Raw genomic sequence first — 21,971 nt, forward strand, 5'->3', positions numbered from 1 at the left:
TGCAGCAGAAGTATGGCGGTCTCCATAACCCATAGGTCCCAAGATCAAAACCGGGTTCTAATAAGAGTGGCTTTTGTTTATTTTTTTCTTTATTTTTTATAATGAATTTTAAAATGTCGCTGGATTCCTTTTCAACAATGAGAGTGGTGCAGCAGAAATATGGTGGTCCTGTAACTTATAGGTCCCAAGATCAAAACTGGGTTCTAATAAGAGTGGCTTTTGTTTATTTTTTTCTTCTTTATTTTTTATAATGAATTTTAAAATGTCACTGAATTCTGAATGGCATAGCGGAAGCATGGTAGGCTCATAACCCAGCTTATAAGAGTAGCTTCCGTTCATTTTTTTTTTCATTTTTTCCCATTTTTCTTGCTTTTAAATGGATTTTTGTGTAATAGTTAATTTCTTTTCAACAATTAGAGTGGCGCGGCGGAAGTGTGGTGGGCCCATGACCCACAGGTCTCAGGATCGAAACCTGTCTCTGTTTCCCTTTTTTTCCTTTTTCCCCCCCCTTCCTTTTCTCTTGCTTTTTTGTATTGCATTTTGGGACATGAGGCTCGGTCAACAATTTTGAGTTTCATAGTTGCAGAAGAATCATAGAAATCCTTTCCCAACAATTTTCACTTCTCCACCAAAACTTTCCCATCCCTCCAATTCCCCAGATCTCATCACTTCTTCATCTCCTCCCTGCTCTCATAGTTTCTTATTTTTGTTGGTGGATCAGACATGCCAGTGGCTGCTTCCGCCATTTACTTCCTCAATCTCCGAGGGGATGTTCTCATTAATCGTCTCTACCGTGACGATGTCGGGTAATTTTACCTCTTTATTTTCTGAGTTCCAATTTCTATTCTGGATGTTCACGTAAGAGGGTTCGTGGCGTGTCTATATTGCTTATACGTCTGGATTATATGATTTCATTTATTGGGTCGAGCTTACAATTTAAGTTTTGATCGTTGGAAGAGTTTCTAAAGCAATGGGCATTGTTGAGATTCTTTGTAATTGAGTCTGAGGTGATCAACTGAATCATGTTTTCAGCGAATTGTAGATCCTCGCTGTTACTTGTTTGATATCAATCAGTGTTTTCATGGTACACTTAGAGCCTATGGTGAGGGGTGATGTGAGGTGCTCGCCTTTTGCGCGTTTTAGTCACAATGGTGCACGAGCACTTGCCTCAATCATGAAGAAGGGGAAGAGTCGAAAGAAGATGATTAGAGAAGAAAAATAAGAAGAAGATGAGTAGGGAGGGATGGGAAGAAAATAAGATGAGTATAGAGAAAAGAACAAGACCAAGAAGATGAGTTAGATGGTAATTTACCTTATGCCTCAATGTAGGAAACCCGTCTACACGTGCGGATTATGTCATTTTTTTCGTCGGGTTATTTGATGAATCCTTAGAGAAGCCCCTTTTAGACAAACTATTGTGCAATCTGCATACTTTATGAGATAAAGATGGTGGTGAGCCAAAATGACTTTCTTAAGCTTCTAAAAGTGTGGTATGTAGTAATAGTTTCAAAGGTATTTAGTTATTCTATTAGGCGGGTATTATTGCACGGATGGAATATTGCTTATTTCAGCTTATGGATACAATTTTTATGCATCGTTGTGTTTTCTCGTTAAGTTATGCGCATTAAATTTTTACACCTAAAAAATTCGCAGCGGAAATATGGTGGATGCCTTCCGAACACATATAATGCAAACAAAAGAACTTGGCACATGCCCGGTGAGACAGATTGGTGGTTGCTCTTTCTTTTACATGAGAATTAGCAATGTATACATTGTGATTGTTGTAAGCAGCAATGCAAATGTAGCTTGTGCATTCAAGTTCGTGGTTGAGGTAGTTAGCATCTTTTTTGTGGTTGTATGCTGTGGTGTAACATTCTTTCCTTCATGATTTAAGTTCGATGTTTGATTAATCAACTATTTTCGAGTTTATATTTAGCTTCCTTTTAGGATATTTGAAGAAGATTTTGCTCAAGTAGCTATATAATAAAGGAAGCATACTTTATTTTGATGGAACTTATGATTTAGTTTTGCTTACAGGCTGTTGCACTGTTCAAATCTTATTTTGGTGGGGCTTTCGATGAAGATGCAATTCGAAACAATTTTGTTCTTATTTACGAGCTTTTGGATGGTATTTGATGCCTTGTTGGCAATTTCCATTTTTGTTTGTTACTTTCTGTGTATGGTCTTATTTATTTATTTATTTATTCATAAGAGCAAGTATTGAATATTGTTAATTCTTAATAGTTTGACCAGCTACAAGCAGAAAAAATAAGGTAACGTTTATACGGCCGAATAAAGTTTATTTTGTAAAAACTGTGCCGTGGGACTAACAAGTAGAAAAAGACTGCCTGCTGTCGACTGCTTGTCTTGTGCTATTGTTTTGGGTCTTTAGGGGGGAAAATTAGATTTTTAAAGGGGCTCAAAGACTTGCGGAGTGAGGCGTGGGTCCATGTTAGATATCATGCCTCATTTTGGGTCTCTGTTAGGAAAGAAATAACCCTTTAGGTCTTATTTTGTTTGTCTGAAGCCCATTCTTAGGTTGATTATACTTTTGTTGGGTTTTTAACGTTCTACTAGCACAATTCATCTGTTCTGCACTAATTTTGCCACTTTTCAGAACAATATTTTGCATCATGTTATGCAATATGTGGTATGGGCTGTATTCTATGACTGAATTGTTCATTTAATAGACTGTACATGGATAATACCTTTTAGTTTCTATTGTGGTTGAGTGATTTAGCATGATAATTTTCTGCCATCCATGCTAAACATATGGTCATGCACCTTGAAGAACCAATTTTTTGTATGCCCCTTTGTATTTATTCATTTTTCTCAATGAGCCTGTTTATCCTTAAAAAAAGGGGAAAAAAGGATTCTTAGTTTTTCCGTTGGACGCCTGGTTGTGATAAATTGATGTCTTAGAAATAGAGGCATTTGTGTCGTGGAAACGAGTCGAAGGCTGATATCTGCCTTGTAATTGCAGAAATAATGGATTTTGGTTACCCGCAAAACCTCTCGCCTGAAATTCTAAAACTATATATCACTCAGGAAGGAGTTCGCTCGCCATTCTCTTCCAAGGTTATATAATATATATATTTTCCAACAGATTTTGAACATAGAATGCTTAGCTATAACGTTCCTGCACCTTACAATTTCTTTCTATATATCTCTCTCACTCTTTGTAATTTTCTGGCCATTTGTATTTCTTAGCAGGATTTCTCGTCCTCTTAGACTCGTGAAGTTTATCTAAATCAATTAAATTTTCTCTTGTAGCAAAAGTAAAAATATTTTAAAGTGGAATAAATGTCTGTTTATAAACAAGTGATTGTTACTGAAATCTTTTCATTTTGTTCCTTTTATTTTGCACCTTGTGCTAAAAAAGCCTTCAGATAAACCTGTCCCAAATGCAACTTTACAAGTCACAGGTGCTGTCGGTTGGCGAAGGGAAGGCCTTGTATATAAAAAAAATGAGGTGAATGATGATTCTTTCTTTCTCTGCTTGCACGAATTAAGAAACGAACTAAATTCTGAACCTTTTCTATGCAGGTATTTTTGGATATTGTTGAAAGTGTAAACCTTCTTATGTCTTCAAAAGGTAGATAATAGATTTTAAGGTTCCTTCTGTATCACATATCTGTTGTGGAACCTTATAAAATATTGGTGATCATAGGTAGCGTTCTACGTTGTGACGTTACCGGGAAGATTCTTATGAAGTGCTTTCTTTCTGGAATGCCTGATCTAAAGTTGGGTTTAAATGATAAGATTGGACTTGAGAAAGAGTCGCAAATGAAGTCCCGTCCAAATAAGAGGTAGTTTCTCATGAGAGATTTTAATGACACTCGACAACGATACTACTTTTTATTGATTTATCTCGGCCGTCTAAACCTATTTTATTTTTTCTTTTTCGTCGTACTCAATTAGTTATTTAGCATCATCAACTCTTCTCTGTTTCAACTGAATTTCGTTTGTTATTCATGATCATTTTTATCTGTGTTTGTATTGTGTGGCTGTACATTGTGCATCTTCTATGGTTCTTTTGGTTTCTTTTACTATATCAATGATAGTAACATGAGACGAAGACATAATTGTTTGTAGTTTATTATGATTTTATTGTAGTGTTGTTCAAAAAACTTCTGATTTGCTTGATAAGTTATTTTAAGAAGTCTTAAAAATATTTCTTTTGTTGATTTTTTGTCAATGTCAATTTTCGAAGTCTTCTTAACGACTCAAAATTGGACTGGAGCATGTCATGTGCCTTAGTGCCCGTGTTAAAATGAAGAAGTTAACAACGTGGACTTATTAGATGGAAGATCGAAATTTCAGTGCTAGACGTATTACTAATATAAATCTTTCAAAATTCATAGACTTAATAGACACAACCTCGAAAGTTCAAGGACCAAATTTAACCTTTTAAATAGGATATCTCATCAATACAATGTTTCTAATTCAGAAGAATGATAATGCCCAGTACATGGATGCAGGGTTATTGAACTAAGGATGAATATTAGTTTTTCACATTGTTGGTGTTGCACTTTCTTTTTCGTTTTTTTTTTTTAACAAGAAACAAATGGCCTTTCTCTTTCTTCATGTTGTATTTCTTCTTCATTTCCTTTTTTTTTTTTCACCTTTATTTGTTAAGATAAAGGACGCTTAAGACTCTAGATTTGATGTTATCTTTGTGTATTAGTGTGAGTTCCCACATCGGTTGGAGAGGGGAACGAAGCATTCCTTATAAGGGTGTGAAAACTTCTTCCTAGTAGACGCGTTTTAAAATCTCTAGGAAAAGCCAGAAATCCTGAAGAGGACAATATCTATTAGTGGTGGGCTTAGACTGTTACAAATGGTATCAGAGTCAGATACCGAGCGGTGTGCTAGCGAGGATGTTGGACTCCCAAGGAGGAGGGTGGATTGTGAGATCTCTTATCGGTTGGAGAGGAGAACGAAACATTTCTTATAAGGGTGTGGAAATCTCTCTCTAGTAGACGCATTTTAAAACCTTGAGGGAAAACCCAAAGTGGACAATATCTGCTTGGGCAGTCAGTTTTTGTGCTTTTATTTAACTTCACATGTATCATGGAGCTATCCTTCTCCATTTTTGCTTAATCTGCAATCAAAATCAGTTGTAGAGAACTTTCATGTTAGACTAAGTTGTCTTGTGCAATTGATTCTTGCTATTTGCCCGAACTTATATAAGGAGCAATAAAAACAATTATAAGCAGTTGAGTGGTTCCACTTTTCTTGTCTTTTTCAATGTGATGGTGAACAATCTATCATATGATTGAAGAAGAAATTTTGGTTTCACATGTTTCTTTTTGTTGTGATATTTCATCTAATAAGGTATGCATTTTTTTTGTTTTATGATTTATTTTGCAGTGGTAAAACAATTGAGCTTGATGATGTTACTTTTCATCAATGTGTAAATTTGACGAGGTTTAACTCGGAGAAGACGGTCAGCTTTGTGCCACCCGATGGCGAATTTGAATTGATGAAGTGAGCTCAAATTTTTAATCTGTCTCGTGCGTTGTTTAAAGTTGAGAATCTCAATAGTTCAAGTTTTTTGATTATTAGCTTAGCTTTTCCTTTTGATTCCTTTGAACATCTAGCTTCCATTAAGTTTAGTTATTACCAATATAGAATATACCATCTTCATTTTGATGAAGTATGGAAGTTTTCCCCCGTGACGTTTATTGCCGTGTGTATCGGCGTGTCATGCACTTTTGTACTTTATGTAGCAAATTTGAGTGCTTTTGCAATTATTTTAAATGTTAATTCAATTTCTTATCCGTATGTGAGTATGAGATTTATTAGTTGTGCCCTCACCGAACTTTTATTGTGCATCTCATGCAAAAATCATCCATGTGATCCATTATCTCTTATAGAGGGAAGGACAAAGGACCCCACCATATGTTTAGAATGTGTAGAGAGGGAGAATGAATACCTTTTTGTTGGAGGTTGTAACGGCCCACTGCTAGTAGATATTGTCTTTAGGCTTTCCTTTTCGGACTTTCCCTCAAGGTTTTTAAAATGCGTCTGCTAGGGAGAGGTTTACACACCCTTATAAAGAATGCTTCATTCTCCTCTCCAATCGATGTGGGATCTCACAATTCACCCCCCTTGAGAGCCCAACGTCCTTGTTGGCACACCCCCTGGTGTCTGGCTATGATACCATCTATAACAGCCCAAGCCCACTGCTAACAGATATTGTCCGCTTTGGCTCGTTACGTATAGCCGTCAGCTTCACGATTTTAAAATACGTATGCTAGGGAGAGATTTCCACACCCTTATAAGGAATGCTTCGTTCCCCTCTCCAATTGATGTGGGATCTCACAATCCACCCCCTTGGGAGCCCAACGTCCTCGCTGGCACACCGCCCGATGTCTGGCTCTGATACCATTTATAACGGCCCAAACCACCGCTTCCAAATATTGTCCTCTTTGGACTTCCCTTTCGGGTTTCCCCTTAAGGTTTTTAAAAAGCGTCTGCTAGGGAGAGGTTTACTCACCCTTATAAGGAATGCTTCGTTTCTCTCTCCAATCGACGTGGGATCTCATAGAGGCACACTGAGAGTTTATTTCATTTTCATGCTTACTCCCTCATACATGCAAGGTATTTCTTCTATATCTAATATTGTTTATCTTCTTTTGATGCAGATATCGTATTACCGAGGGTGTTAATCTTCCATTTCGAGTACTCCCAACAATTAAGGAGCTTGGTAGGACACATATGGAAGTTAATGTTAAGGTTTGTGGTTCTCTAAATTTCATGATCTTAACGTATCAACTTCTACAATGCTTCTTAAGTCCATTATCTACTGGCCTTCAGGTGAAGAGTGTCTTTGGTGCGAAAATGTTTGCTCTTGGCGTGGTCATTAAAATTCCCGTTCCAAAGCAGACAGCTAAAACTAGTTTCCAAGTGACATCAGGTCGAGCCAAGTACAATGCCTCGATCGATTGCATTGTGTGGAAGTAAGTGTTTTCCATAGTTTCTGGTATTTTCTTCAGACAAATACGTTGTAACGCTTGCATATTGTATCATAGATATTCGTGCAGTTAGTCATCTTCGTGATATTGTATCATCTATACTTTTTCCATTTATTACAAATTTCTTCATTTTTCCGTTTTAGTTTGGGTTTAATCTTTCGTTCTCACTTGGCTTTCTGGAGTCGTATTTTGGTCTCACTTATTACGTGCTCGTGTAGTTGCTTTCTTTTTCTTTTTCTCGTTATACATGTTCTTCATGCATGTATACTCTAATATTTGTGTAATGAGGTTAGATTTATGCGATCCTTCTATATTATCTACGATTTTCTCGATAGCTCGTAATTGTTACACTATGATTTTCTTTATACGGCCTCTCATTATGTTCGGTCTCATGTTTAATGATATGCAATTGTGGCTTAGATTTTTATTTCTGTCAATTTCAGGATCAGAAAATTCCCTGGACAAACGGAACCAACCATGAGCGCAGAAGTCGAGCTGATTTCTACGATAACTGAAAGGAAGGCTTGGACACGGCCACCAATTCAGATGGAGTTTCAGGTTCTCATAGATTTAACCTTAGCATACTATTTTAGCAATGATGCATCAATGAATTTTCTTTTAACGGTATCGTAAGCTTGTGCTTACTGCTCCTTCTCTGTTGGGTCGATTTAATGGTTCCATTATGCTCGTTCTTCGTCATCGTTTTGATGCGCAAATGTTCTTAGAACTGTTTCATTGGAACTTGCATGTTCTTAAAGAGTTAGCCTGAGACTGATAACTGTTCAAAGTATTTTATGTTGATAAAATATTTATTGTTTTCGGTTAACAGGTTCCCATGTTCACGGCATCTGGTTTACGAGTTCGTTTCCTAAAGGTATTTCTTATTTTTTCCTACTGAACCTTTTTTTTAAGCACTTGAAAAGTCATTCCAAACAGATTGGTACTAGAAAATTCTCGAGTAATATGAATGGAGTTCGAGCATATGTAGTTGCGTTATAGTTTTAGGAATGAGAGTGCGAACTCTTTCATGCATAGTTCAAAATAAAGTCGTCTTGTTTTTCAATTTGTTCTTCAGGTGTGGGAGAAGAGTGGTTACAACACAGTGGAATGGGTTCGTTACATAACTAAAGCTGGATCGTATGAGATCCGATGTTAGAATTAACGAAGTGTAGAGAAAGGAAAATTTTGAATGGACGGATAGAGAACGTTCACAGCTTTCTCGCTGACACCGAGATTATTCGAGGGTATATAAGAGGAGCTTCATGGAGAGAGTGGTGGTCTTTGATGGATCATTTGGGCATTTTAGAAGTTGCTTCTGATGTTTATAAACCACTCCTTCCTTCCTTCCTTTCTGCTTATTTTTTCTGCATAACCAAAACGAGATTGTTTCTTCTGGCTGCTTTCTGTTGTAATCAAGGCCTTGTAGTGAAGTTCTTGTTCTTGAATCAATTTCTTTGATGTTGCCTTCTGATCAATGGTTATGATGTTTTTTTTGTGGCGTTTAAACGTTAAGTGTTGAAATTATATGCAATTGGAATTAGTATGTCATGTTCGAACAATTGTCTTTTGCATCGGTTCAACGATAACAATGGTAAGAAGAGAATTAATCATCGAATTTTGGGATAATAATTGGTGTTTTGTTTGTAGAGATGTCTATTTTATTCGCGGGGATTTGCTTCGAATGGGAAGGAGATTTCTCGTTTAGATGGGGAATACGTGAGGGAGGGGAGAACATTTTTTTCCCTCTATTAGGTATATAGAGTCGGGAACGGTATTATATTCTCCCTTCCCACTCAATACTCTGTGCCCCACTTAATATACATATATTTATAACGTGATTATATATATATCTATATATCTATATATATATAGTTAGATTGTTTAATTCATATTGGTTTGTTTTGATTTTTTTACCATGTTTTTAATAAATATTAATATTGAAAAATGAAGACTTTAAATTATTATTTTAAAAAGGAATAATAATATATAAATTGGAGTTCAAAATTTCATGGAAATAGAAAATGAAATACAAAATTTCATGGAAATAAAAAATGAAATAAAATTTTGGAATCTCTTTCCCAAAAATAAATTAAAATTTTCATAAAATAGAGAATGAAATAGAGGCAGAGATTATCAACAAATTGTATTTTCTTGTTCGTAAAAATTGTCCGATAAATCATTATAATTTTAATTTCTTGTCTATAAATCAATTAAATACTAAATTAATTATATATTAATTTTTAATAAATTTAATTATAAAAATGATTTATTCAACGTATTCAACGATTTATTATACATTTTTTTTTTTCATTACAACTATTTTTTTAATCATAAAATTTAAAAAAACTGACTTTTAACGTTCTCACTAAGGTATTTTTATTAATTTAGTTTAGAATAAAATACAAATTAAAAAAAAAAAAAAAAAAAAAAAAAAAAAAAAAAAAAAAAAAAAAAAAAAAAAAAAAAAAAAAAAAAAAAAAAAAAAAAAAAAAAAAAAAAAAAAAAAAAAAAAAAAAAAAAAAAAAAAAAAAAAAAAAAAAAAAAAAAAAAAAAAAAAAAAAAAAAAAAAAAAAAAAAAAAAAAAAAAAAAAAAAAAAAAAAAAAAAAAAAAAAAAAAAAAAAACCCGAAGAATGTTATATTCGGTGTAGCATAAATTTCATAACTTTGTTTGCTGCGAGTTTAAAAGTTTCCGTCGGAGAAAAAGCATACAGGATCTCCAACGATCCCAGAATTCAGAAACCCGGCAATCAAATTCCGCCCTTTTTCTTTCTCAAGATCTCCTTCTCTCTCTGATTCAATCAATTCGATCCTTGATCCTTGATCCTTGATCGTTGCAAGGTGGAGATGCGGTTCTTCAGGAAGATTGCAGGAATTCTAGGGCTTTCCAAGGACGATGCTCACGACGTCAAGCACGAAGATGAAGACGTTGATTCCGATAATCAGGCTCGGCGGGGCTTTAGCGTCCCAGTTGAGGTCGCTGTCAATCGTCCGCAACCCGGTCCTGTTCTTGTTCCCTCTAGTTCACGTGATGGTGGAGTTCAGGTCCATTCTATTATCAGTTTTTTTTTTCCTCTCTTTTAATTTTCGCATGACTTCTGGATTGTGCTTTCCGTTGTTTCATGAATTAATTTGGCAATTCATTCTATAAGGCGAGTCTAATGGTCGAGGTCATCGGATTTATTTCCATACTTTAAACCCGTTAGTTACGTCGAAAATCTTTTGTCGTCATTGTTCGGAGTAGGTCACTATGAGTTTAAATTTATGTTCTGCTTCTAATAGGCATGTTGATTATTGGATTTCCTATCTTTTTTTGTCTGCGATTCAATGAAAATGAGTTCGTGCATTTTTTTATGTGAGCTCAGATATCTTTTGACCATAAATTTGTTTGAAATTGGTTTCTTTTGGAATTTATGAATGTTGCTAACACAACCTCGTTAAAGTAAATGCTTATCAACTGTTCTTAGTCTTTGTTATTTTCCCCCCTCATGGTTTAACGATTGAAATAATTCATATCCAAATTAAACTAGAAGACAAGGAAATAGCGTTCGTCTAGCAAATACTTTTCAGCAGGGAAGATGCTAAACGATTAGAGCCATTTAAGTTTCTGATTTCAGCTGTTAAGAGCTTCTTTTTGATATTATTGTCTTGCCAATGATTAATGAATGCGATGGATATCAAGTATACGTGAGTGATGAGACATGTTAAATCAATGCGTTGTGAATACAATGCAGATAAGATACACAAGCAGCAATTAAGGGGAAAGAAAATTGAACCAGGGAAGAGCTGAACCTAAGCAAACAACTTGGTTTCCATTTTATTGATTCTTGTCTCAAACGATGGTGTCAGTTCAAAGGGACTTTATTAAAAGTTAAACAAACACCGAATCCTACTCCGACTATCTACAAGGGCCTTTGTAACTTAGAAACTGTAACAGCCAAGCTCATCGGTAGCAGATATTGTCCTTTGGACTTTCCCTTTTGGACTTCTTCTCAAGGTTTTTTAAAACTCGTCCGCTAGGGAGAGGTTTCCACACCCTTATAAAAAATGTTTCGTTCCCTTCTCCAACCGATGTGGGATCTCACGTAAACCTACTAATACTATGTTTCCATGGAAAACGTAACCTAAAGTCAGTTTAAGTTACAATTGGATTCCGGGGTTATAATCATTTACATTCTAAATAAGCTGAAATTGAAATCAAAAGCATTAAAACCATAGCCAAACAAAATGGCTTCCCGTCTAGTTTCTAAAATAAAGAGAAACCTTTGATGCAAACTTAGGGGGTAGGCTATTTCTTCTCCATTCACCAGAGTGATCCGCCAATTGAAATCATAATCTGATCCATCTGAATCATTATATATATATGCACTGAGGGATCTTATTTTAATGAGAACTTAACTCTGCTTCTTCTACATGATGGGTGATCTCGAGTCATGACATGGTTTCTAATATTTGCAAGTTTTCCTTCCATGGTACTCATTCAATGGTACTAGGACTTTTTACTGGTGAAATGTAATGATCGGTTTTTTTCATTTGTTAGATTACTATGATGGCGTGTTTCTTAATTTTGAAATATTTTTGCACATTCAGGGTTTAACATGGTATGCTAAGCGCCTTCGAGTTGATGAAGATGGAGATGTAGCCGAACAGTTCCTGGATGAGGTCTTACCTGAGATACCAGCCAGTACTACAGACCACCACAAGGCGTTTCCCCGATTTCAGATAAATAATAGAAACAGACCAGCTAAAGTAGAGAAGCAGGTTATATTGCAGGAAGGTAAACTTCAACAGTGTATTGAACATCAAGGTAGATTGCTATTGGTATGAAGGGGGAAAAAAACCTGAGAAAACTGATCCCTTCACACATTTGTGTCCAAGGTTCGATATTTTAAGTTTATTTGCACATGGTGGTCAAGTTATGAGGATGATCTGTGTTGGTTTTGATGACGAGAAAGCTTCGCATACAGTACCGAAGCTTGCATCAACTATATTAAGAAGTCTACATTAGAGGCTTAGATACCCGGTTCTTTCTCAAGCGTTATGGTTGTGCTGCTGATCCTTGAACCCTAAAGGTGGAGGAGGTAAAAGAGAAACAGAAATGGCCACTAACACACTAACCATTTGAATCTGCAGCTTTAAGTTGATTAATCTGTCTTGTTCTTCACTTGTTCTTCACTAGTCATAGGGTTGCATTTCATGGATAGTCCTCTAGGTATTAGTTGTATGAATTGTATGATTTTTTAGTATAGTGAGCCCAGATGGGTGAGGTGTGAACTCAAGATTCACTAGAATGTTTATTATGTATGTTAAAACCATTCAAAGTTAATGATTTGATTCCATTTTTATTTCCAGTTTTCTTGATATTGCCCTCCATTGTTTTCGTTTTTTCTTTTGAAGTACCGAAGATTCGAACTTTGAACTCGAGTGGAGTATATGTTAATTGAGTTATGCTTATATTGTAGTTTGTATTAGGTCGATTGATACTTTCATTCCTTCCCGATACCTCCCAAGAAAAATTCCAAATTGGATCCAAAATTATTTCCAGTTTTCTTGATAATGCACTCCATTGTTTTTGTTTTTTTTTTTTGAAGTACCGAAGATTTGAACTTTGAACTCGAGCGGAGTATATGTTAATTGAGTTATGCTTATATTGTAGTTTGTATTAGGTCGTTTTATACTTTCATTCCTTCTCGATACTTCCCAAGAAAAATTCCAAATTGGATCTAAAATTGACGGGTTAGTGTGCGCTTATTCATGTGGTTAACACTCTTCGAATCAGAATCTATTTTATGAAAGATCATGTCTTTGATGCATTGGTGCGTCTCTAAAAGATTATACCGAGTTTCTAGTAGTGTAGATTCATAATCAAAAAAGTAATTATGATTGTTCTTAAAAAAATCTACCACTTGAATAGCCAAATTGTTGAGTAGTTGCTTCAAAGTATTTATGATTGTTCTCGAATTAATTTTGAATTTGGACCGAAGTATTTAATTAAATTTAAATTCGAAAGTTTAGAATTTATTAACAATACAATAAAAGTTATTATTATTATTATTTTTGCTAGATTATTTTTCCAAATTAAAAGAAACCTCTATTACTTGAAGAACTTACTCTAAATTAAGTTTTATAGTTAAAAAAACATTTGACTATGAAAGTCAACTAAATCAACGGTTGATAATGGTTCCTACAAATTCTTCGAATAGATTGTACAACAGCATAGAACTGCTTCTCTTCCTCTTCCTTTGTTTTTCTCTGATTACGTTATCTCATCACTGCACACAACTGAAACTCACTCGCCGGAGCTTCAAAAATCAACCTTACCTATGGACGTTCTTCTTCCGTGCACTTCCTTCCGTTCTGTAAATTTGAAGCCAAATTCCTTCCGAAGATTCGTCTCGACAAACCGAAACGGTCGATTCTCTGACATCTTGAAATGTCGCCGAAAAACGACGTCAGCTGAGCTTCAGGCAGCTGTCGACGTCGCAGTCCAGACCGACAACGGTTCTCCTTCGATTCCCACTCATAAGGTCACCGTTCACGATAGAGAGAGAGGCGTTGTTCATGAGTTCGTTGTTCCTGAGGTACGGCGCCATTTTCAGTTTGCTCTTGTAGAAATGGAGCGAACATAAGTCCTTTTTCTTTTTATTTAATTTATATTGCGTCGATGAGATTGTTTTCGCCTTTTGAATGAGATTTCAACTTTGTAGATCGATTTAACGCGTTTCCCCTTGAATGGTCTCTTATTGTTTAATGGTAATGACTTATAAGGCGCGGGTAATCGATTAAAAAATTGCAGGATCAGTACATATTACACACTGCCGAAGCTCAGAGCATATCTCTTCCTTTTGCTTGCAGGCACGGTATTGTTCCCTAATTCACTAATTATGGATGAGCTTTGTCGTGTTTATAATTTATGTCAATGAGTAAGACCATTGATAATAGAAAGTATGGGCGTTGTATCAGTAATTTCACTTGTTTGCTAGTGATCTTTGTCACTTGAAAGCTAAAAATTGTCATAAAATTTGTAGATACTTCTGAAGATCATGGATTTACTATCCCATAGACTTATTTTGGTAAGCATAGGCATCAAAATGGGATTCTAATGCGTGATGTTTTCGATAAATTAGCGCCACGATTTGAACAAAGTAAACACATCCATAGAAATTCTATCTATACTTTCGATACATTTTAATGATTCACCTACATTAGGTGCCATGTCAAAGAATGTAATTGTACGTTCATGTTCATTCTGTGTAAGAAACCCAAATAACAGAATGGTTTACGACCAGATAAAAATCATTTACATTGAAAAAGTAGAACTAAACCTTTTCCCCTGCCCTTCTTTTGACTGGTACTTCCTGCAAAGAAGCCATTTTATGATTCCTTTCAATCCCCATTGCTGGTTCATATGCCATATTCTGAAAATATTTGTTTCATCACAGGCTGTTGCACTAGTTGTGCTGTTCGAATAAAATCAGGCCAAATTAGACAGCCAGAAGCCCTTGGAATATCTGCTGAATTGAAAGCAAAGGCAATTTGTTTTACTTATTTCTGGACTTATTGTTGTTTTTTCTTTTGGGAATAAATTTCTATCAAATGAAGAAGATGCTGTCTTACTTTAATGCTTTCCATTCAGAAATCACATGATTTCTATGTTGAATTTTCTTAAATATGAATTGATTCATTTTCTGGGGAAAAGCCATGAAGCAAAATCTGAGATTATGCATTGTGATGCTTTAGTAAACTAAAACTGGTACTCATTCTAGACATGAATTTTGGGTTTGTTAATCTTAGTTTTTTTCCAGGTGAGCATGGCAAAGTTATTTAGTATAGGTATGTCTAAAGAAACTGCTGCTCATTGAGGATGAGAATAACGTAGTTGAGTTTGTATTCTACAGGTTACAGGTTAGGAAAATGAAGAATAATCAAGGCCTGGTCCTAGAATGCTTCTATTATTATTATTATTATTTAGTTGGATGAGTGGATTATAGCTATGTTTGTTATGAATCACGACCCTCCGTAATGGTATGATATTATCCACTTTGAGCATAAGCTCTCGCGACTTTGTTTTTGGCTTCTCCAAAAGGCCTCATACTAACGAAGATGCCTTCCTTACTTTTAAACTTTATGATCATTCTCTAAATTAGTCCATGTCCCTCCCTAAATTAGTCCATGTCCCTCCCAACAGTAGCTATATGAATTATTCTCTTAAGAGTTACTTCTTTAAAGAACTTATTTGTTATGTTTGAACATGGTTAGAATTGGAGTAGAATTGGAGTAGTGCCAGTGCAGGTCTCGCTTACAGGATTAGTAGTTTTTTTGGCACAATTTATAGAAAAGGATAAAAGAAGAAGAATACCGCAAATCATATATCTAATCATCTCATGTAAATGCATTTCCGATTGAAATTCGTTATTGTGCTCCACACTGCAGGGATATGCACTTCTTTGCGTAGGTTTCCCAACCTCAGATGTTGAAGTAGAAACACAAGATGAGGATGAGGTATGGTTTCAAATTTTAATTTGAGAAATGAAGCAAATTTCTTTAGTTTTATAATTACAAGCTTGATAAAGTCTATTTTCCCCTCGTAGCTCTCTCAGTGAGCCAAATTTACATGTTAACCAATCATTGATACTAAAGTTGGAATTGGTTAAATCAAAAGTTGTCTGTCTGGCCTAATTTTATATGTTGGGCATTTTGGAGTCCTATGATCATTTTTCATGCAACGATTCTCGTGATGGAGGAATGGACGGGGTCATCGCTCCAAAACTCGAAGTCAAAACATGAAAAAAGTTTGACAAAATGTTGCTCTATTTGAGACTCTCTCTTTAAACAATCCCCTACGCATGCAGGTATATTGGCTTCAATTTGGAAGATACTTCGCTCGGGGGCCAATTGTAAGTTTTTTACTTTTAAATCTATCAAAGTTTAGTGGGAGATGATAAAAGTAAATCTAAATTATCTTTGTTACAAGTTGTGTTTTAAACGATTTATTAAACTGTCCAGGAGAGAGATGACTATGCTCTAGAGTTGGCCATGGCTGATGAATAAACTAAACTATTGATCCTGGAGGATCCATGGACAGAGACATGAATGTACGAATCCTGTAGAGGAGCATTACTCTGCTCAACCCTTCATCTTCTTTCTTTATCTGTATGGTTTCTGACTGTTAATATCATAGGAGGAGAATATAAGAATTACATGACATTATCTTTTATCACTAACCCTTCTCTTTATCCTGTTTGATGGGAAGTTTGTGTACTTCTTGAACACTGAAAATTGAAGGCAGTTTATTTTGGAGGAATGCAAATACTTTTGATTGGGGGAGGGTTTACTTTTAGAACCTGAATTCAAATAGCTAGATTATATTCTGATTAATGTGTTCATGGCATTGATCATGTTCCAATTAGAAATCGAGGATCAAGTTCATACTTCAGTCTTAGAGTTTTCGGATTTGATTCAGGTTGGTCTATGTACTCTTAAAATATTTACTTTAATCCATGTCAAAATGGTCACTTTTAAAAAATACCGAGATCAAACGAACATTTTGGAAGTAGAGAGACCAAAATAAACATCTTAGAGGTACAAAAAAAAAAAAAAAAACCATATAAGAACCTGAAAACAGTGCTCTCGCTCGTCTCTCTCCTACTTATTGATTAGGGAAAGTCACTCAAATCCCTTGGCACTTGTTCCTCTTTTCTTTTACAAAAATTCTAGAGTTTATGCGTTTTTCGAAAACTCAAGTAGCTTGTCAAGCTAAAATCAAAGAGTTCCCTCACTTCGAAAGATTTGTAGTAGATGGCATACTGATAGATCTCCTATTCATTTGATCTATAGGTGAAAACTCTGCTAATTTCATTGAACAAAATGATGAACTACTAAAACTCCTGAAATTATTGATCTAAAAGTTGTCTAATTGAAGTTGTTTGAGCTTGTATGATGGGAAGTTTCTGTTCTTCTATTATTTGTGTTCGGTCATTCTTCTGTTTTCTTATGTCAATGTCAGGCTGAAGAGCTTCAGGATAAACAGGGAAAATCAAAGGGAAATCAGATTCCCATTTGAACAAACTCTTTGCTATTCAAAAATTCAAGTCCCCCACTGCTTACCCAACTGGTTATAATGTTACATCTTCAAATCTGTGGTTGCTATTGCAAGATAACCTTGTTTTGTCTCCACTTTTGCCTCCTTCACATGTATGATTATGATCTCTTGTATGTGAACGATGATGACTTGTCGCATACTGTTCCGTTTTAATCAAAATATACTGTTGTATGTTACCATATCAAACCATCTATTTTGAGTGAAAGATCGAGTTTTTTCGAAACAAGTTGGGTTTCTGAAGATATTTGTGTTAAGGTTGTTTCCCTTGTTTGATACTAAAAGACATGATATGGCCTGAAGACAAGGGAAAGTATTTGAAGATGAGTTTATTCCTATTCGATGCTGGACGATCTAGCCTCCGAGATCTGTATCAGCTAGGATGAATTGTGCTCAAGGATTACGAGATCTTGATTGTTTCCCTCGTACTCAATGAGCTAGCTAGAAATAAATGGAGGACCCCCTCCAGCCAATTTTCTGGTACAAATTAGATGAAAAGGACTATAATTTAGCTGAGAGAAACAAGAACGGTTCAATATCTATCCATTCATTGGATGACAGACATATATACATTGTGAAAGGTTTAGATATTATTTTGGTCTCAATACTTTCGGTTCATTTTGGTTTCATTTGGGAGGAACATTGAACTAATTTGTGGGACAGGCAGTTTTGTTGGAGCATCAACAAGTACTGATCTGGCTTAAAATTTGAAGGCAAACTATTTGACAATTAGTGTGAAGATAATGATCATTGTGTTATTATCTTCCCTATGTTCGTAGCTCTCCGAGCATACTCAACGCACCGGGACCCCCTTTGTTACTTACTTTCTGTTCTAGTCCATGATGTTTTTTATCCAATGGGTTTCAAACTCGGGAAGGCTCATGTGTCGGTTTAAGTTAAATGTAACAATTTTGGATTCCATATGATAGAAATCTTTGAGATATCACATCGGTTGAAGAGGGGAATGAAGCATTCCTTTTAAGAGTTTGGAAATCTCTCCATAGTAGACGCATTTTAAAATCTTAAGGAAAAGCTCGGAATTGAAAGCCCAAATATGACAGTATCTGCTAACAATGGTCTTGGGTTGTTACAAAGGGTATCAAAGTCAGACATCAAGCAATGTGTCAGTGAGGAGGCTGAGCCTCGAAGGAGGGTGGATTGGAGAGGTCCCACATCGCTTGGAGAAGGGAACGAGTACCAACAAGGACGCTGGCCCCGAAGGGGAGTGGATTGTGAGATCCCACATCGATTAGAGAGGAGAACGAAACATTCTTTATATAGGTATGGAAACCTCTCCCTAACAGACACGTTTTAAAAACCTTGAGGGGAAGCCCGAAAAGAAAAACCCAAAAAAGACAATATCTACTAGTGGTGGGCCTATTACAGAATCGAAGAAGAATGGATGTTGTTTAAATTCAAAGGTTGCAGTTTAGTCCTATCCTCTATCTATCTCTCTTTTGGTCCCAACTAAACAAGACTCACATGTATCAGGTCATTATGCAGTGATAACGAAGCAAGCAATTGACATCTCAAAAAGCTGATATCTGATATAAACCTTCTTGTGCAGTTCACAAAGAGAGGGTAAAAATTACACTCAGCTTAGTATAGAAAGTTGTCTGATACCATATATTCTTTCCCCCCCAAGGAGGCCAAAACTTCTTAAATCATACAAACATCATTCAAGCACTATGAAGACGAAAAAAGCAACATTTAAAGTTCACACACAGAAATAAAGCTCTATACAAGTGAATACGAAAAAGAACCTCCGCTCGTTGAGTCGGACAAACACCGTGTAGGGCATTACGAATATTGCAAAGCCGCAGTTGTCGAATTTGGGACAACCATGTTTACGATAACTTTAGCTATTAAGCTTTTTGATCGATCGCACTTGTTGTCATCTACAACGAAAGACATTAATAGTGTGAGGTACTACTAGAATGGACGGATTCTCTTCAGATTCAAGTAAGAAACGACGATGGAAATATAGAACTATCAGAGCTCTGTTGGTGTTCTGAGCTTTCAGATGATGCTTAAACTGATGAAACTAACACGAATTCAATAGAATGAAAGTTTATACTTACACCAATTGATGTCACAAAATTGCATACTGCACATTTCACTGAGCGTGCTCCATACTGATACATCAGTAGCATCCTGCAGTTCCCACAGCTAACGTGTGCCACCTGATTCGCTGTAACGGTATACATTCGACGCTTAATGCACAGGAGTCGTGCCTTAAAACACCAAGGTTTGCATCCCCAAACAATCATCGAAGAGCGGATTCGAATATATGTTCTTAGGGAACAGAGAATGCTGATATTCATGATGGGAGCTAGCTAGGAAGGAGATGTTCTAGGCAGCCAAAGAAATTTACCAAGATTTGTAGAATCACTCTCTAAACTAGTTAGATTTACATACCTTCCAAAGCTAAGTTGACGGTGTGGCAACAAGAACATTGTACGCTCGTGGCACCGCGGATGTACATGAGAAGAGTATGGCAGCCTCCACACACCAATTGTGCCATTTCTGTGCCTGTTTTACAGCATAAAGCAACTAAAACTTCCAATATTTCTTGTAGATGGTGAAAAAGAAGAGGAAGAACAGATATACCAGGAGGTGGAACGGCAGTGACTGCATTACAAACTGCACAGCAAACAGAGGTTGCCCCAACAGGATAGAGTAAAAGGTTTCTACATCCTGAGCAAACAAGCTGGCTCTGTGTGGCTAATGACCAACAAAATCCACATTTCAAACACTGATCACAGAAAGCACACACAAACACATAGAAAATCCAAAATAAGCCTGAAAACTTGAGCCATTCTTGCAGGGTTTCTCATAACCAATTTGGCTCTGGATATGCTACCTCAAACAGTGGGGCTGAGGTCCATTGAATGGGAAAATCAATAGATTTCCCACTTGGAAAGTTGAAAAATGGCCAACTGTAACCACCCAAGCCCACCGTTAACAGATATGGTCCTCTTTGAGCTTTCCCTTTCGGGCTTCCCCTCAAGGTTTCTAAAAAGCGTCTACTAGGGAGAGGTTTCCACACCCTTATAAAAGTCTTATAAAGGGTGCTCTGTTCTCATCCCCAACTGATATTGGATCTCACACAAACTAAATCAATTCCTCGGCAACCAAACAATAATGTAAAGCTTTAAAACAGAGTGAATACCATTAGCAGGCTGTGAATAAGGTTGTGCTGGAGGTGTTGGATATGGTGCAAGAGGAACCGGTGGCATTTTGGAGCTTGATAGAGGAAAATCTTCCCTATTTCTCTCTTTAGAACCTCACTGCCTCAGCAACAAACAATACCAGCTACTCTCCCATGGAAACAAGATTTCTAGACAGGAGCCTGATGAACAAATTCACAGAAAACCCTTAAACAAGAACAGATTAGAAACAAAATTACATCAAGGGTTGGGCAGAAATTTGGATTGAAATGAAGCAAAACCCACAAAACAGAGTAAAGAACTATAATGTATGATTATTGAAGAAGATATGGAACAAACCAAATAAAGAGAAACCCAACAAGAAAGCTTGAAAAGGCAATGGAAGAAGTGGGGCAGATTCATAGAGTTGCAACTTGCAGAGGATAGAGTGAGGGCGAGAGAGAGAGAGAGAGAGAGAGAGAGAGAGAAAAGGGGTTTATGTAAAAAACTTGAGAGATTTGACAAAGTAACCAAGCAAGAATGAGATGCCAGTTTAACCTGTCATTATCGATTCTTTTTGTATTCCACAGTTGTTTCCAATGGCTGCTCTGAATCCACATAGCTGCGGGGGGGTTTGGGGAGGTTGAAGAGGAGGGGCTGTTCCGCCGATCAACCCCACTTATGAGCACTGATTTATGGATTGAATCGAGGGTCGTTAAGCGGTGGAGAGGCAGCCGGGTGGATGGTAAGAAGAAGATGAAAGGGGGTATTATTATTGAGAAATGGGTTAATTTTTGAAGTTTGGTGATGAAGGCGTTGGGAACATGTGAGTGTGGGGGCAAAGGGCCACACGCTCCTCTCTATGGGATGGACTGATGGCTGTTGAGGAGCCACGTCACACACCCTCCCTCTCTCTCTCTCTCTCTCTCTCTCTCTCTCTCTCTCTCCCCATTTTACTTTATTATTATTATTATTTTGCTATATTATTAAAAATATAACATTGTGGAGACTCTATATTCCATGTGTATTCCAAATTAAATAGACTTTTTAATTTAATTTCTTGGATGCATTTTATTTTTCTTTTAGAACCTTTTTAACTTTGATTTAGGGACATCTTAAATTAATTAAAAAAATATTCTAAAAACTTTAAAAATACCTTTAAATCTTTTTTATTATTAAATTTAAAAATAATTTATAAATGGTATGATACACAATTTTTGTTCATAATTGATGGTAAGAACTTATTTGCAATATTATTTTTTTAATGTTATTTTTAAAATTTTATGGATATTTTTTAAACAGAATTTTAAGGGTATTATTGAATTTTTTAAAAGAATTAAAGAATACTGTTCTCTTCCAAAACTAATAATATTCGTTAGATATAGTATTTTTATTAATTTAACATAATATTAATCCAACTCTCACAGTTTTGCTTCTGGTTAAAGGCCACATTGCAATCGAGATAATTTCTCTTACATATATACACCTATGATCTTTCTTTTAGCCACTGTGGTCTATGACTTCTTTGTTCGACACCCAAGAATTCCACCAACATGGTTAAGTTAGAGACATGACTCTAATACCACTTATTAGCAACAACGTACCTCTATAATTGTATGTATAACCCACTTTGAATATAAATTCTCGAAACTTTGTTTTAATTCACTTGAAAATAACATTACATTAAAATTATTGAATAAATAGGAGAGAGAAAAAAAAAAGGCTAAAGGTGGACAAATTAGAAA

At 35.9% G+C, this 21,971-nt stretch overlaps 4 protein-coding genes across 6 annotated transcripts; 3 read left to right on the plus strand and 1 right to left on the minus strand.

Moving 5' to 3' along the window:
* The first annotated feature begins 531 nt into the window (after positions 1 to 531).
* Positions 532 to 8,455, plus strand: LOC111470635 (AP-2 complex subunit mu). The gene is made up of 13 exons (XM_023116209.1): positions 532 to 806; positions 1,654 to 1,831; positions 2,038 to 2,128; positions 2,984 to 3,078; positions 3,383 to 3,472; positions 3,547 to 3,595; positions 3,671 to 3,809; positions 5,374 to 5,490; positions 6,651 to 6,741; positions 6,823 to 6,965; positions 7,424 to 7,538; positions 7,810 to 7,854; positions 8,056 to 8,455. Exons 1-13 carry the CDS (start codon positions 724 to 726, stop codon positions 8,134 to 8,136), a joined length of 1,317 nt encoding a protein of 438 aa, XP_022971977.1. The 5' UTR covers positions 532 to 723; the 3' UTR covers positions 8,137 to 8,455.
* A 1,171-nt stretch (positions 8,456 to 9,626) lies between these two features.
* Positions 9,627 to 12,334, plus strand: LOC111470656. Its single transcript, XM_023116242.1, has 2 exons — positions 9,627 to 10,023; positions 11,569 to 12,334. The coding sequence occupies exons 1-2, from the start codon at positions 9,826 to 9,828 to the stop codon at positions 11,803 to 11,805; spliced, it is 435 nt and encodes a 144-aa protein (XP_022972010.1). The 5' UTR covers positions 9,627 to 9,825; the 3' UTR covers positions 11,806 to 12,334.
* Positions 12,335 to 13,216: 882 nt separating this feature from the next.
* Positions 13,217 to 17,266, plus strand: LOC111470650 (ferredoxin-1). 2 transcript variants are annotated; one of them, XM_023116233.1, is made up of 7 exons: positions 13,217 to 13,559; positions 13,775 to 13,838; positions 14,421 to 14,509; positions 15,412 to 15,480; positions 15,831 to 15,875; positions 15,985 to 16,073; positions 16,974 to 17,266. In XM_023116233.1, exons 1-6 carry the CDS (start codon positions 13,302 to 13,304, stop codon positions 16,027 to 16,029), a joined length of 570 nt encoding a protein of 189 aa, XP_022972001.1. In that variant the 5' UTR covers positions 13,217 to 13,301; the 3' UTR covers positions 16,030 to 16,073; positions 16,974 to 17,266. The 2 variants fall into 2 exon arrangements, with proteins under 2 accessions (XP_022972001.1, XP_022972000.1); XM_023116232.1 differs by having other exon boundaries at positions 16,985 to 17,266.
* A 1,332-nt stretch (positions 17,267 to 18,598) lies between these two features.
* Positions 18,599 to 20,992, minus strand: LOC111470654 (protein LOL1-like). 2 transcript variants are annotated; one of them, XM_023116237.1, is made up of 6 exons: positions 20,785 to 20,992; positions 20,250 to 20,429; positions 19,688 to 19,801; positions 19,496 to 19,609; positions 19,159 to 19,268; positions 18,599 to 18,975 (listed from the first exon to the last, which is right to left on the minus strand). In XM_023116237.1, the coding sequence occupies exons 2-6, from the start codon at positions 20,314 to 20,316 to the stop codon at positions 18,943 to 18,945; spliced, it is 438 nt and encodes a 145-aa protein (XP_022972005.1). In that variant the 5' UTR covers positions 20,317 to 20,429; positions 20,785 to 20,992; the 3' UTR covers positions 18,599 to 18,942. The 2 variants fall into 2 exon arrangements, with proteins under 2 accessions (XP_022972005.1, XP_022972004.1); XM_023116236.1 differs by lacking the exon at positions 20,785 to 20,992 and adding an exon at positions 20,587 to 20,752.
* Between the last annotated feature and the right edge of the window lie 979 nt (positions 20,993 to 21,971).

The sequence above is a fragment of the Cucurbita maxima genome, unplaced genomic scaffold, assembly GCF_002738345.1.
Source record: "Cucurbita maxima cultivar Rimu unplaced genomic scaffold, Cmax_1.0 Cma_Scf00046, whole genome shotgun sequence".
Taxonomy (NCBI): domain Eukaryota; kingdom Viridiplantae; phylum Streptophyta; class Magnoliopsida; order Cucurbitales; family Cucurbitaceae; genus Cucurbita; species Cucurbita maxima.